General features: G+C 43.3%; 2 protein-coding genes across 4 annotated transcripts in view; both read right to left on the bottom strand.

Moving 5' to 3' along the window:
* tmem184ba (transmembrane protein 184ba) overlaps positions 1–2,905 on the bottom strand; it is a 13,237-nt gene extending 10,332 nt beyond the window's left edge. The window contains exons 1-4 of one of the 3 annotated variants that reach the window (XM_015038754.1): positions 2,514–2,567; positions 1,921–2,101; positions 894–1,129; positions 654–819 (exon numbers count right to left, since the gene is read on the bottom strand). In XM_015038754.1, coding sequence (XP_014894240.1) covers positions 654–819; positions 894–1,129; positions 1,921–1,987 — 469 coding nt within the window. In that variant the 5' untranslated portion in view covers positions 1,988–2,101; positions 2,514–2,567. Of the gene's footprint in view, positions 1–653; positions 820–893; positions 1,130–1,920; positions 2,102–2,513 lie in introns of all 3 variants that reach the window. The other 2 variants (XM_015038752.1, XM_015038753.1) reach the window with 2 other exon arrangements.
* A 1,106-nt stretch (positions 2,906–4,011) lies between these two features.
* csnk1e (casein kinase 1, epsilon) lies at positions 4,012–13,048 on the bottom strand. Its single transcript, XM_015038755.1, has 11 exons — positions 12,768–13,048; positions 11,711–11,808; positions 10,914–11,024; positions 10,697–10,845; positions 9,754–9,982; positions 9,515–9,685; positions 9,282–9,430; positions 8,759–8,957; positions 8,547–8,692; positions 7,625–7,677; positions 4,012–5,879 (listed from the first exon to the last, which is right to left on the bottom strand). The coding sequence occupies exons 1-10, from the start codon at positions 12,800–12,802 to the stop codon at positions 7,645–7,647; spliced, it is 1,320 nt and encodes a 439-aa protein (XP_014894241.1). The 5' UTR covers positions 12,803–13,048; the 3' UTR covers positions 4,012–5,879; positions 7,625–7,644.
* Between the last annotated feature and the right edge of the window lie 1,186 nt (positions 13,049–14,234).

Raw genomic sequence — 14,234 nt, forward strand, 5'->3', positions numbered from 1 at the left:
TCCATCAGAACCTCCACCAGAACCTCCAGCAGAACCTCCACCAGAACCTCCACCAGAACCTCCACCAGAACCTCCATCAGAACCTCCACCAGAACCTCCAGCAGAACCTCCACCAGAACCTCCACCAGAACCTCCATCAGAACCTCCATCAGAACCTCCACCAGAACCTCCATCAGAACCTCCAGCAGAACCTCCACCAGAACCTCCACCAGAACCTCCATCAGAACCTCCACCAGAACCTCCAGCAGAACCTCCAGCAGAACCTCCAGCAGAACCTCCACCAGAACCTCCATCAGAACCTCCACCAGAACCTCCAGCAGAACCTCCAGCAGAACCTCCACCAGTTATAAACCACCAGGCAACATTTGCTGAATTTACGTCACCAAACAGAAAATCTCAACTTTCAACATCAGAGTCTGATGAAAAGTTTCTTGATGGTTTTTCATGTCAAACTCTCCAGTTTCTCCAAAATATGATTTATAATTTTCTGTTGATTTCAAATAGTTTTTAACGTCCAAGTAGAAAAAAATGATCAATAGTTTATGGCAACAATTTCTACAATTATTGGATTTAAAATATGTGGAAAGAACAGAGAGACTGATGGACGGATGTGTTGGATGCCTGGTTGGATGCCTGGTTGGATGCTGGCTGACCTTCGTAGCAGTCCCTGACGCTGTCACAGTAAACGTAGAACTGGTCGTTGGTGAGGAAGAGGAGGCTGAGCCAGGAGTCCAGGGCGTAGATGGGAACGATGAAGAGGATCCTGACGATGTGGCGCTGCTCCTGCGGCGCGCTGTAGAACCGCAGGTGCATGTAGATCTGGACACAGAACCAGAACCAGAGTCAGAACCAGAACTAACTGCGGCTAACTGTCCTGCTGGTCTGGTCGTTACCTGGTGACAGGTGAGGATGAGCGCGGTCCAGACGAAGAAGCCGGACACCGCCTGCGCCGCCGGCGACATCAGGAAGGTGGGCCGGTCCGATCCCAGCAGCGGCGCGTCGGGGAGCCATGAGATGTTGGGCCCCATGGGGGCTGCGGTGAGCGGGTCCGGGTCCAGGCCCGGCGGGTCCGGCTGCGGGACGTCCCGGCGCCCCAGCCTGAACATCTGGACAGGAAGCAGTTCACCAGCTGGAGGAAGACGTGACGAAGAGCCGGTCGATCATCATCAATTATCAACCTGCAGCTCAGACCTGACGGCCTGCCGTCGGGTCAGAACCGGACCGGTCCGGTTTCACTGAACAATGAGTCAGTGTGTGCTCTGGTTGCTCTCTGGTTTCACATATTGATTCTGTTGGTTTCAACCCAGCAGCCATTAGATCAGTCTGAACCGGGCCGGGACTTTCATTAAACTGGTTCTGACACGTTTAAAACTTGAACGGCTTCCTTTAATACCAACACTGTGTTTCTGCTGCGGTTCTGTCGGTAAACCTCCGTTAACCTCAGCCAGAAAAACACAGATTGAAACGGAGCAGAAAATGAAACGTTCAACTCCAACAGCTGAACTTTTCTTTCATTACGGCTAAAATCTGAACCTGCAGTCATTTAATTGTTCCATTAATATCAGGTTTAGTTTATTGCTAAGAGCTAACTCTCTAAAACAGACTGGACCTTTAGGTTTATTCGTCCATCTGAAGGAAAGTTGTTGGAAATCATCAAAAGGTTCCTACAAAATCAAAATACCTTTTCCAGACTTAAAGTCAGAGATTTTTCAGTAACTTTTAAATAAAATGTTGAAATTTCAGTAAATAAATGATCACTGCAGATTGTTTAAAGCACATTTTCTTATCAGTTTTAAAGCAAACGTCTCCATTCTTATCTGATTTTTATTAAGTTAAACACAAATGTTTGTTAAAGGATTCATGTACAGAAAACGATTGAAACTGTTATTTCTGATGCATTTAATCAAGTCACTATTTGACCTGTTGAGAAAAATCGTCCGGTTCTGACGTCTGGCTGGTAAATCGGTGCGTCTTGAGTAGGAACCATTTTATTTCATTAAACCGATGGACCAACCAGCAGCAGCAGGGAACACAATGGGATGCAAACGATGCTGCATGGAGAGACAGCTGGCTGGTTCATTAGGAAGGTGACAAAGGTCAGCTAGAGTCTCACACACACACACACACACACACACACACACACAGAGGAATAATAAGTGAGGAATAGAGCAACAGATGGAAAGGAGTCAGGATGTGATTCACATCATTAGTGACAGCCAGACTGGATTATCTTAATGGCAATAACAATAAAATTATGTTTCTGCTTTATTTTTTAAATTATGCCAATAAATTGATAATGTGGTTAAATATCTTTAATTGTATTTCAAAAATATTGAAACGAATAATTTAATCGTATTATAAAATTGAATTATTTTCATGATTAGCATTAAATGAAAAATAATGTGATTAAATTACATAAGTGTGACAAAAAATAACTAATTAAATAACAAAGACAGAGCATACTTCTGTTACAGTATGAGAAGAGATGATGGTTTTATCCGGTCCGGACTCACCTGGTGAACTGAGCCCTGCTTCAGAACCTCTCCGCGCTGCTCCAGAAGAACTGTTCGGGTCCAGTAACCCAGAAATGGCCGGAAGTGTTCCTCAGAGGCGCCCCGGTTCTCCCAGGACATCCATGTTGGCTCCCCGGAGGACCGACCGACCGCCCGGCCGTCAACTCTCACCGTCTCCCACCTAAACAACTAAACTCCCCGCTAAAAGTTCAGCTCGCACGCTGCGCAGCTCCGGTTCTCTTCTTTAACTGGTTCCGTTGGTCCATTTCTGACGTTTCGGTAGGTGTTTGAGTTTATAAGCAGTCAGTTCGGTTCGGGTCGTCCTCCCCTCTCTTGGTAACGGTTCCGTTGTAGAATCTCAGTCGGATTAATAACGCCACATCACAGTAGCTCCGCCCATTACACCAGGGCGAACTGTCTTAACCAATCAGATCACAAGCACCCCAGTTTAGGGCGGGGCTTATGTTCTGAGCGCAGTGAGTTTGCGCAGTTTTATTCTGGGACTCGCAGATGATGACAGTGACGTAAAACTGCTCCCACTCGCCAGTATCCCCCGGTTTCCTGTCCAAAGTGGGCCTGGCGTGGGAAATGACGCTCCTCATCCACTTTCTAATGACTTATATTTACTCATTAGCTACTTGAGTAACTTTGGGTTAAAACAGTGCTTTTTTTACTTCTATCTGAGTACTATTACGAAGGTCTCTTAGGATTAGTTTTACTTCACCATGCTTTTGACTTTTAAATATGTTGAAGAAAGAGTGCATGGGTAGTTTCTGTTCTGTTCATTTGACATCTGAATGGCCTGACAGATCAGCAAATAGACAATAATAGAACAATGAAGCTTGTTTATAAATATAAAACTAAGTCTCTTACTTGTTTTAGTCAAGTAAAAGTACCTTTTAGTACTGCAGATACTACTAAAAATAAAATATATGTACTACTACTACTAGTTATATCTTGTTACTTAAAATTTGTCATCAGCTGGTGGGAACTAAATTTGTTATTGCAATATTTTGTAAAATATAAATCTGAAACCAGATATCTACGTACACATCGCAGTCTGAAATCAAAANAAACATTTTCATTTAGATCAGTCAGAAAAAATCTAATAAAATTCTGAATGATAAAGGAGATTTTTTTTTTACCTTCCTTGAAATCAAACTTTACAAAAATGAAGATGAGGAAGTCATGAAACCACCATTTAACCAGGAATAAGGAAGACTGATTTATAAGTGCATAGCAGCAAAATAAGATAAAAACAAAACAAATTCAACTTTTAAAACATTTTAAAAATGAGCTTTAAATGTCAAGTAGAAAAACCAGTGTGGATGTATTTTTAGGAATCATTTTGTTGAAGGGCTCACCTCCATCCACTGTAGTTGTTGCTACAACTTATTTACATCTCTAACCGCTTGAGCTCAGTCAGACTGGATGGAGGATTTAGGTCTGGACTTTTACTAGGCCATTCCTACCCATGAAACAAGACCAGGAGTCTGGGTAAGCTGCGTATACTTTTATTGAATCTGAAAATAAACACCAATATAGTCATAAAACCGAAGCAGGAAACAGGAAAACAGTCGCCAGTTGTTCCTTTCTGTCTCAGACTCTAAAGGTTGATCAAAGAAAAATAAGCTTTCTGTCACATTCTGCCGAGTCGTATCTACACTCCCACTGCTGTACACGTCCACTTGCTCACATTCGATTAACTTCATACGATAATCCTCTTCCTGATCCGGACATTTCCTCTGAGTCCTTAAAGCAAAGCTGAAGGCGAAACAGAAGCATGACACAAGAACACGAACATAGATGGAGACTTTCCAAAAGCAGAAACTTTTTCACTGCAGATTTTCTCATATTCACTCTTTTCCTCTGATCCTACTGAGACCAAAACTTTTGATTTAGCTTCCAAGGCTGCAGGTTGAAACCAGATATTAATCCTCTGTGTAAAAAGGTTCTGACTTTTCCTGTTTTAGGTCAGTAAGGATTACATCAATCATTCCGGTTTGATAGATATCAGCATTTTAAACAACTTATAAAGAATTTCTTTGAATTTAAACATTCATAAACCAAGTTTATGAGGTTTGACCAGTGAAACTGAAGCTTTTTCATTAGTATAAAGGAATTATTTGCTATGTTGCAAGTTAGTTTTGTCTTGTTTCAGGTGTAATAAGATGTTTGCAGTAAAAACTAGAAAAAAATACTTGGTAGATTTTGTGTTTTTGCAGTGTGGCGTAAAACAGCACCAAAAACTAAACCTGTTGTTTGAAAATATCTCAGTTTCCTGATGAAGGCCGCTCAGTTCATTTCAATCAATCGCAGTAAAAATTTTAATGAATCTTTTTTTTTAGGAACCTTTGTTTTCATGCGTTTCTGGTACGCCCGTAAATGTGACGCACAGAAAAGAGTGAAGGAGGATGAAGCTTCTTCTCTGGCTAATTTCTGCTTTAATCTGATTAGACGCTGGAAAAGACTACTGTTGTTGAAAGGAGGCGGCCTAACAGCAAAGCTATGCTAGCCTGAGATAGCACCTTAATGCTAAACAGGTTAGCATTAGCTAGTGCTAATGTTAGCATCCACAATCCATATTTCTAAAGAAGCTCCATGAATGATCGGGGTTTTGAATTGAGATTTTGTTGTTAGTTTTTGATTAAATTGACTAATTAATTAAAGACCCTGAAATTAACTGGATTAAACGTTTTGATGGAGGCCAGTCAGAGTCGAGTCTGATGGAGGAAAAACTGAAAGGTTTGGATTGACTCCAGCAAACCATCCTGAGAAGTTCTGATCCGAGTTAAGAGGAAATAAAGAAATATTGTCTTCCTGATAAATCTGACATTTAACTAATGGAAATATGGTTAGCCCCAAGTGGGGTAAAACAGGAAAATGACCCTCAGAGTGTGAGAGTAAAGGTTGTGTCGTTCTATACAGAGTATGTAAATATCTGGCTTCAACTTCAGATCAGAATAAATAACAGAAGCTGCAGATTTAGCTCTCAAACAAAAGCAAATTGATCTTTTTTGATCGACTACACGTATAAATCACAGTTGTGTAATTTAAGTCCTTTTTGTGCACTGTTTTCATTCTGTTTTTTTGTGCAAATTGAGCCTCAGTGTTGATGTGAAGGTGAAAAGGAGCAAAGTTTAGCGCCTAGCTCCCGATACCAGCGCTGAAACGAAGCCCAAACTGGTTCAGCTGGAGGTTCTCCTCCTTCCACTGGTTTCCCATCAGGCTTTGGCTCACGCTCCCACCGGCAGACACACGGACAGACGCTCTGGGTCCTCGCTCGCCCGCCGCCTCCCTCACCATTCATGCCTTCATTCGTTCGATTTGGATTTGAAAGTCAGGGGGTTCGATGCCCTTCGGTTGCTACATGATGGGAGACAAAACAAAGAAACATCACAAAACGTTCTCAGTGGCAGCTGAGAGAACTCAGCGGCCAAAAGGCATTTATTTATCCTTCAGTTAAAAATGCTAAATAGTTGTTGTTGTTTGTTTTTTACATTATTTTCTTTACATGCTCAGCAGAAAATTTACAAGCAATGTTTTAATTAAAAACTAAAAGTTGTACAGTCTAATAACTTGGTCAAAAACTGCAAAAACAAAAATCTTATTTTTGTTTAGTTTCTAATACAAATATTTTAGTTCAGTTGAAATAAAACAATACAAATAACTTTTCATCAAGATATACCGTGTTTCCCCGAAAGTAAGACAGTGTCTTACTTTCTTTTTATCCCCAAAAGCCCCACTATGTCTTACTTTTGGGGTATGTCTTATATTGGAAAAATATCGTCGAATTTTTTGTTTTAACCATAAAATTAACATTTATTAACAACCTGAACAATATTGTATTCACCACAAAACAGTTTTATAAAAGGAAGTGCCAAGAATGCTCATTTGGATCAGAGGGAGGTGGCAGACGCGGCGACGTATGGAGGGGGGGACGGCGCGGACGTGGGCAGGAGGCGGCGCGCAGCTAGATGAGAGGTGTTTCCCCGAAAAGTAAGACATATGTCTTACTTTCGGGGTACGGCTTATATTAGCCGACCCCCCTGAAACCTCCGATACGTCTTACTATCGGGGAAACACGGTAGGAACTTGTTTTAAGTCAGTAATTCTTTACCATTGATGAAGTAGCTCTAGCTTTATTGGCAGATTATTTCACTCATAATATGGGAAATATGTTTTGTTCTAAGTGAAATAATCTGCCAGTGGAACTAGAACCGGGTTGCTAGGTAACGGGCTGGGCTTGGCATGGGTTGCTAGGTAACAGCAACTAGAACTTTTTCATCAATATTAAGGATAATTTTTATTTCCAGTCTTTTGCATTAAACCAAACTTACTTGATAGATTTTGTGTTTTTGCAGTGCAGATATATTTTTAAATTAATTCCCGGCTAGACTTGTCACAATTAGCAATAAATCAATTAATCACACAATGAGTTAAAACAAAATCAATAATTTCCATTTGTGTTATTGTTTTTCTCATAAAGCCTGGGTGATAAAGTCTTCAGGTTGCTGATTTGGTCTCAACTAAACCTTTTTTTGAAGGATGAATTTGTTTCAGAGACTTTATCATTTTTAAATGTGTTCAGCAGTTTAATTTTAGTTTCAACAATTTTTATGTGCTTAGTAATTCAGAGTTAGCGTCTGCTAATTTTTAGGAGTTTACAATTAGCTTCCATCATTTCTCTGTGTTTAACGGATTAGCGTTAGCTTCAGCTAATTTTGTTTTGCATCTGTTTTCTTCATTATACTTCTATTTTCTGCGCTTGCAGCATTTTTTTATCTGCAGTATTTTTCTTTTTTCATTCATGTTTTGAAGTTTACATCATTCGTGTGTTTGCGGCGCGTTTCGCTGTCTGTGCCTGTCGGCTGCCTTAAAAGTCCCAATAAAAACCACTAAAGTTTGAGTTTTAACACGTCAGGAAGTGAAAGAGTTAAAGGGTGTGAATACTTCTGCAGGACGCTGTGAGCAGAACGGCTAAAGCTGCATCCTGTCAATCAGTGAAAGGAAAGCTGAGTCTGACTGAAGGCTAACCTACAAGCAGCTGCTGCCATGTTTCCACCATGAACAGATGATCGATGCTGTGAAGGTGTTTCTGTGTTTCTGACCTGCAGCCGCCAGCAGAAAGTCACTTTGCCAGATGTTCAAACGGCACACTGACCTACATGGAGGAGAAGAGAGGAGCTTAAAGCAGCTCAGATGCTAAAAACCTGCAGGCCCTCAGATCATCTGAGAACACGAACATAAAGGTTCTTCATCCATACTCTGGTCAAACAAGAAATAAATATTATTTTTTCATAAAATGCTGTTCAAAGACGACCCAACATCTGTAGATATACAGGGAACAGATTCTTGGTGATAAAAGTTCCTGATTAAATTTTCTCTCTTGTTGAATATTTTCTTCACTCGTTCTTTTCTTCATCTGCTTCTTTCCTCTTATCATCAGTTAATATTCAACCCTTTTCTGAATTAGAGGAAAACAGAGTCAATATAAATGGTCAAATAATTTTTCAGGCTGCATTCAGCCTTCAGCTCTGCCTGGTCCACTTTAATCCAACTTCAGTCCATCTGCCTAGTCAAAGTCCGGTCCGGTTGGTGAGGTGTGAACTCTAACTGACCTATGACCTCTGACCTTTGGTCCTCCAAACCTCGGTCTGGGTTCAGTTGAACTGAACTCAGGTTCGGTTTGAGTGTGAACGCCAAACGGACCAGAGACCGCTCCAGAAGCAGGAAGTGGACTACAGAGCAGGGCATTCTGGGTAAATACAACCAAAGCTAACGTGCTAGCCTAGCGCTAGCAGCAGAAATGGCTGGTTCTTCAGTGGTTCTTGGTGCAGCGCCCCCACAGGCCAGGAGGGGAACAGGTTGGTTTGACTCAGAACCACAGCAGCTGGAGGTGGAGCAGATGTTCTGGTTCCAGAACCGAGTCTACCACACCATCACCCTAACAGTCCAAACACCAATGGACCCAACAGACTAGCAGAGGCCGGTCCTTGGCTAAAGGTGGGGTCTCCATCCCAGACGTCCTACCTGTGAGGCAGTGATGCGTGACTGGTCGAGGCGTGCAGTGAGGTCAGAGGACGAGACGTTGGCGGGGGCGCCGCGATGGAGCCTCATGGCCACCTTCCTTTCTCTCTCGGCTCTCTCGGCCCGGCCCGCCTGAGGCGATCGGTTGCCTGCGTCAGACAGCGGTCAGAAACTGAACCTCGTCTGACGGTGTTCTTCCCAAAACGCCTCCTGACCTGACGGCTGGGCTCCACGCGACGCCTGGTTGGAAGGAGCTGTCTCTGGCTCGTTCCGGACTCGGTTGGCGGCACAAGGGTTCGGGCCTGGAGGCAGGGCTCGGCCTCCGGCTCCTCTCTGACCCGCGCCGGCTCGGTCCTCCCCTTCCTTCCCTTCTCTCCTCTCTCGCTCCCCGTCCTCTGCTGTCCTGCTGGAACCCTGACACGGACGAAGAAGAGGATTCAACACGGCACACAGTATCACCGCAAATACCTCATAACCCCAGTCAAACATGGTGGACAGCACCCAGAGGGAAAGGTTCAGTTTGGATGTAACTTTGTGGACCTGATGATCAGAGATGCATCTCTGGATGATGCATTTTGGAAAGAGTTGGAACATGTAGAGTTGTCACCGAAGGCTGAAAACGGTGGCATAACATACAAAGAAAGGTGTCCAATCTGGAGAAAACGGATCCATTTGAACGAGCCAAAGTTCTCTGGAAGATGTTTCCTTAACATATAGAGAGAAAAACAAGAAACTCACAAACTTCAGCATGTTCCAGTCGAAGACGTAGTCGTAGGAGAAGCCCTGCCTGTGGAAAAGGTTCCTGAAGAGCTGCCTCAGGTACGAGTAGTCGGGCTTGTCGTCGAACCGCAGAGAGCGACAAAGGTTCAGGTAGGTAGAGAACTCGGCTGGCGGAGACAGGAAGGAATGATGAGGATCTCAAGGACAAACCGTTTCAAAATGACGCATTTCTCCTCTGACGTCCCACTCACAGGGGTATCCTTTGCAGAGCACCTCAATAGGGGTGGACATTTTCTTTTCACTGATGCGTTCGTACTTCTGCCTCTTGGTGGCAGCCTTGAGTCCTTGCCAGGGCAGCGAACCCAGGTTGAAGTACATGAGGACGTAACCCAGAGACTCCAGGTCGTCTCGTCTCGACTGCTCTGTGGAGGAAAGCTCACTGGCGTGAAGCGGCGGCGCGGTGAGACCGGAGAGCTGCGGGGAAACTTACCGATGCCCAGGTGGGTGTTGATGGAGGCGTATCGCGCCGTCCCGGTCAGGTTCTTGTTCTCGCGGTAGGGGATGTGCTGGTGCGTTCGAGCGTCTCGGTACTTCTTGGCCAGGCCGAAGTCGATGATGTAGACCAGGTTGCCCTTCTTCCCGAGGCCCATCAGGAAGTTGTCAGGTTTCACGTCTCGGTGGATGAAGTTCTTGGAGTGGATGTATTCGATCCGGCTGATCTGGGAGGAAAGGTCGACCCGGCGATGGAACGAGTCAGAACCCAAACGTTTCCGTCTCTGTTGTGCTCAGCCTGAGTGTGAGTCTTAGTGCCAAACTTCAGACCGTTGTGCCACTTCGATTCAGCAAACAGAAAAATGGCGATTCCACCGAATGTTTCACTAAACTGAGTCATTTTAATTTGGTAAAATGTAAAACCTTCAAGACTCTTCAAACATGGACTACACTATTCTACATTAAAACCAGAATATTTAAAACCTAGTTTGTGATTTGTTAAACCTTTATTTGATTTGTCAAAATTAGTGTATTCAACCTGAAGCCAACCTCAGCTTCTGTATTATACAGTTTATATTTTATGTCACGTCACATTTCAGTAAAGTGTTTAAAAACATTTCAATGTTTGTCACTTACAGGCATCCAGGCCAACCATTTTCTGTTTTAAAAAAAGTAAGAGTTGTGAGTGACCAGCCTATCCAAAGCTAACGGTAGCCTATCGAATGCTAACACTAGCCTATCCAAAGCTAACGGTAGCCTATCGAATGCTAACACTAGCCTATCCAAAGCTAACGGTAGCCTTTCCCATGCAAAGAGTAGGCTTTCCAATGCTAACTGTAGCCTCTCAAATGCCAAACTATACAACGATAACGTTAGCCAGTCCCAGAAACATAAAACCCGGACGTGGCCAGCCGATCTGCCTGTCTGTCGTTCTCTCTCACCATCTGATCGGCCAGCAGCAGGACGGTCTTCAGGCTGAATTTGCGGGAGCAGAAGTTAAACAAATCCTCCAAGCTGGGCCCCAGCAGCTCCATCACCATGACGTTGTAGTCTCCCTCGGCGCCGCACCACTTGATGGAGGGAATTCCCACTAGAGGGAAAACATCGGAGCGTTGGGAAACTGGATCCGTTTGAACTCATGTCATCTGGAAGCCTCACCTCCTCCCTGCATCATTTTGTAGAACTTGCTCTCAATGTGGAGCTGCGGATGTTTGGTCTTCACACATTCCAGCTTTATGGCGACTTCCTCTCCTGTAGCGATGTTTGAACCTGATGGACAGACAGACAGACAGAGACAGGGCTTCATCAATTCAGATTTAAGACTTTTTAAAACCTTTAGGTAAAAGAGAAACAGTCTTCCGCCCATAGTGCCAAACCTTTTAGCACAGAATGAATGAAGCATCGTAAGGATGAACAACAAGGTGATGATGAACATCGTCCAACCGACTGGCCATAAATTTACACTTAAATCACAACAGACACAAAAAGCTAGCTTAATTTAATTTATCTGATTTAATTAGCACAGTGCACATTAATCAACATTACAATTCATGGCAGTGTAAATATGCAGAAATTAGCAAAACAGCTAAACTTTGACCGTTGCTAGCTGTCATTTTAGCTACATTAGTTTTTCTCCTCCCTCTTTTTCCACTGCAGGAACCAGAACCCAATTTTCCTGTTAGCTGCTAATATACCTATGCTAGCTAGCAAGGATATATTATTATTATAACATATTAGCAGTAGCCTCAACCCCCTCAAGTCACAGAACGCACCTTACAGTAGGGCTTAGTCAAAGTCCAGATCTAACTCTAACTTAAAACCTGATACAGCTGAATACAAAATGCACACCACACTTTTCAGATTGAAAAAAAGAGGTCTGAGTATAGTACTGTAAAAAAAAAAGAAACAAAAACCTGAGAAGTGTGTGAGTAAACCAAGGAAGCTGTGATTCTCACCCAGGTAGATGTCTCCAAAGGACCCGCTCCCTATCTTCCTCCCGAGGCGATATTTGTTCCCAACGCGTAACTCCATCGCTCCGGAGCGCTTCACCTCTCTGGGACACAACACAACCCGTCAGTCAGTCAGTCAGTCACCGCTGATCAATACAGCAAACACAAAGTGGTGCAAAGCTGCAGGAAAAAGAAACTCTGCTGTGTCATGAGCGCAAAGAAAACTGGAGGAGACGAGGAAGAGGAGGAAGTAAAAGCAGTGATGAAGATGAGTCTGGGTCAGGGAACCAGGAGGAACGAAGAGAACCGACACGACTGAACCGCAGAAGCACCGAGAGCCGCAGCGGCAGCAAGAAACTCAGGAAACAGTCAGTTCCTGACGGGAGCCGCAGAAAAACGATCAGCAGCATTTTGGTTTATTTGACAGAAGAGAGAAAAAGAAACAGGATTCATTTCATTCATTGGTCCATAAATGTTAAAGTTCAACAGTAAACATTTAATTTGCTAACTAAAAATCTAACAAGATAGCTAAATATTTAGGCTGTTAATATTTACCACAGCCAAATACTTTGCTGACTTTAGTCTTGAACTAAATATTTAACTTCCTAACTAAATATTTAGGTCTGAGCTAAATAGTTAACAAATAATTCATAGTTTGTAAATATTTAGCATCATATGGTGAAGATATTGAAGGATTAAATCCTTTCTCCCTCTAATAACAGACTAAATGACCTAAATTATCGCTGTTTTCTCCGCTGTGTTGATGCTGGATGAGTGAGAGCGGAGCAGGACGGGCTGAGTTGTGTAACTGATCCGTCCTGCCGCTGCAGGGAGGGAAGCCGGACCTCCCGCTCCACCAGAAACCCACAGCCCGCATCCAAACGCAGGAAAATGAGACGCCTCTAACGCATCCGAGCAGATATTCCGCCAGGAGCCACAACAAGGCGGGACGCTTCACGCATCTGCCCCAGATAGCGACGGCCGCAGCCGCAGCATCGGATCCCAACCGCGCCCTGCAGCCCAACACGACCCAGAACCTCCAGAACCCCCAGAACCCGCTCACCGGCTCTGTGGTCGCTCCGTCTCAGTCAGGACCATGGACAGCGGCGCGCCGACGGAGTCCGAGACGGATCATACCCCAGAGATGCGTGACCTGAACGCGCAGCCCGCACGCCGCGCTGCCTCTCCGTCCCTCCCGCTGCGGCGCTTCGACTTCACTGCATTTTACAGGAAAGTCAGAGAAATAAAATATAAATCAAAGCCTAAAAGTCGCTGATTCTCCGCTGCGTGGCTGCGCCTCACACCCAGTCCGCTCTCAGTTTACACCGCTCACAATATCAATGATGTCATCCGCAGACAGCCAGAGATGCCCGGATGTTCTTAAAGCAGCAGCACATCCAGAGCTTACGCAATCAGAAACATTCACCAACATGCTGCAACGACTCCAGCAAAGGTTCACCTAAACACAACATTTAGGTTAACTAAATATACTTACTTAACTTGCTAACTAAATACTTAGTTTTGTTATCTTTGCTGTAAACTTACTATGCCGTTTCTGGCTAAATATTTAGGAAGGAAGTTAGATACTTCGCTTCCTGATTAAATATTTAACAAAGTATTTAGTTAATGTAACTAGCAAGCTAAATAAACCACAGTACTGCACTGTATAATGTCTAAAACCCTCTATACCTTTTTGTGAACATTTAGTTTCAAAAACACACTGACTTAGCTTCTCACTACATATTTTTATCAAAATATTTAACTTCCCAAGTGCCTAACTTGCAAGGTAAGCGTTTAGCTGAGCTAGCAAAGTGTTAACTTGCTAACTTAGCTAGCAAGTTAGATACTTAGCCTGCTAGCTAAATATCTGTCTTAAAGTAGCCTTGAATTAAACTTCTGCTGTTAAAAAAAGCATCTGAAGATCTGAGAGAAACCAGGAGAGAATCTCATAAAAAAGTACAAAACTGTTTTAGGTGTTGAGATGCTTTACCAGGTCGAGAAAGAGTCACAAGCTGTTAGACAAAGGGCCCATTGTAAAGAGTTACGTTTTTGATTCTGTTAGACTCTAAGGCCCATTTCTCAGAAAACAGAAACTTATCAGACCACAGAGACATGATGTGATTTCAGGGAGCATCTTCAGTCCATATCATCAGCCTCCCTCCTCCTCAGACCTGCAGACTTTTAGAAACTCTTCTCAGATGTAATGGTAAAGCGTCTCCTTTCAGCGCTGAAAGTGAATAAAATAAGTCTGAATGCTTTTGTTGGCTGATTTTATGCTCCATGTGTCAATACAAATTATGGTTCATCAATTAGGATTTCCATTCTCAACAGTGAAATAATTTCAAAGCATTCTGTTTTCTGCACGTTTCAATAAATTTAATTGAGTTTAAGTTCAGTTGTGTTAAAGTCCTGACTCTTGTTAAAATAAATTTATAATATATAAAGCTGTATAAATCCAATCCAGGCCATTTTTGAAGCATTTTCATTTTAACTTTTTACAGGATAAGTTTTTAATCTCATGATAAAAGTC

This window comes from Poecilia latipinna, unplaced genomic scaffold (genome assembly GCF_001443285.1).
Source record: "Poecilia latipinna isolate Pla-1442-1.1 unplaced genomic scaffold, P_latipinna-1.0 Scaffold451, whole genome shotgun sequence".
In the NCBI taxonomy this organism is placed as follows: Eukaryota; Metazoa; Chordata; class Actinopteri; order Cyprinodontiformes; family Poeciliidae; genus Poecilia; species Poecilia latipinna.

Excerpts from the sequence above, each read along its gene's own strand:
- csnk1e (XM_015038755.1), bottom strand. The coding sequence starts at position 12,802 with ATGGTCCTGACTGAGACGGAGCGACCACAGAGCCG. Across the intron at positions 9,431-9,514 it reads GCTCTGCAAAGGATACCCCT|CCGAGTTCTCTACCTACCTG; the intron begins GTGAGTGGGACG and ends TGTCTCCGCCAG. Across the intron at positions 8,958-9,281 it reads ACTGGAACATGCTGAAGTTT|GGTTCCAGCAGGACAGCAGA; the intron begins GTGAGTTTCTTG and ends CGTCCGTGTCAG.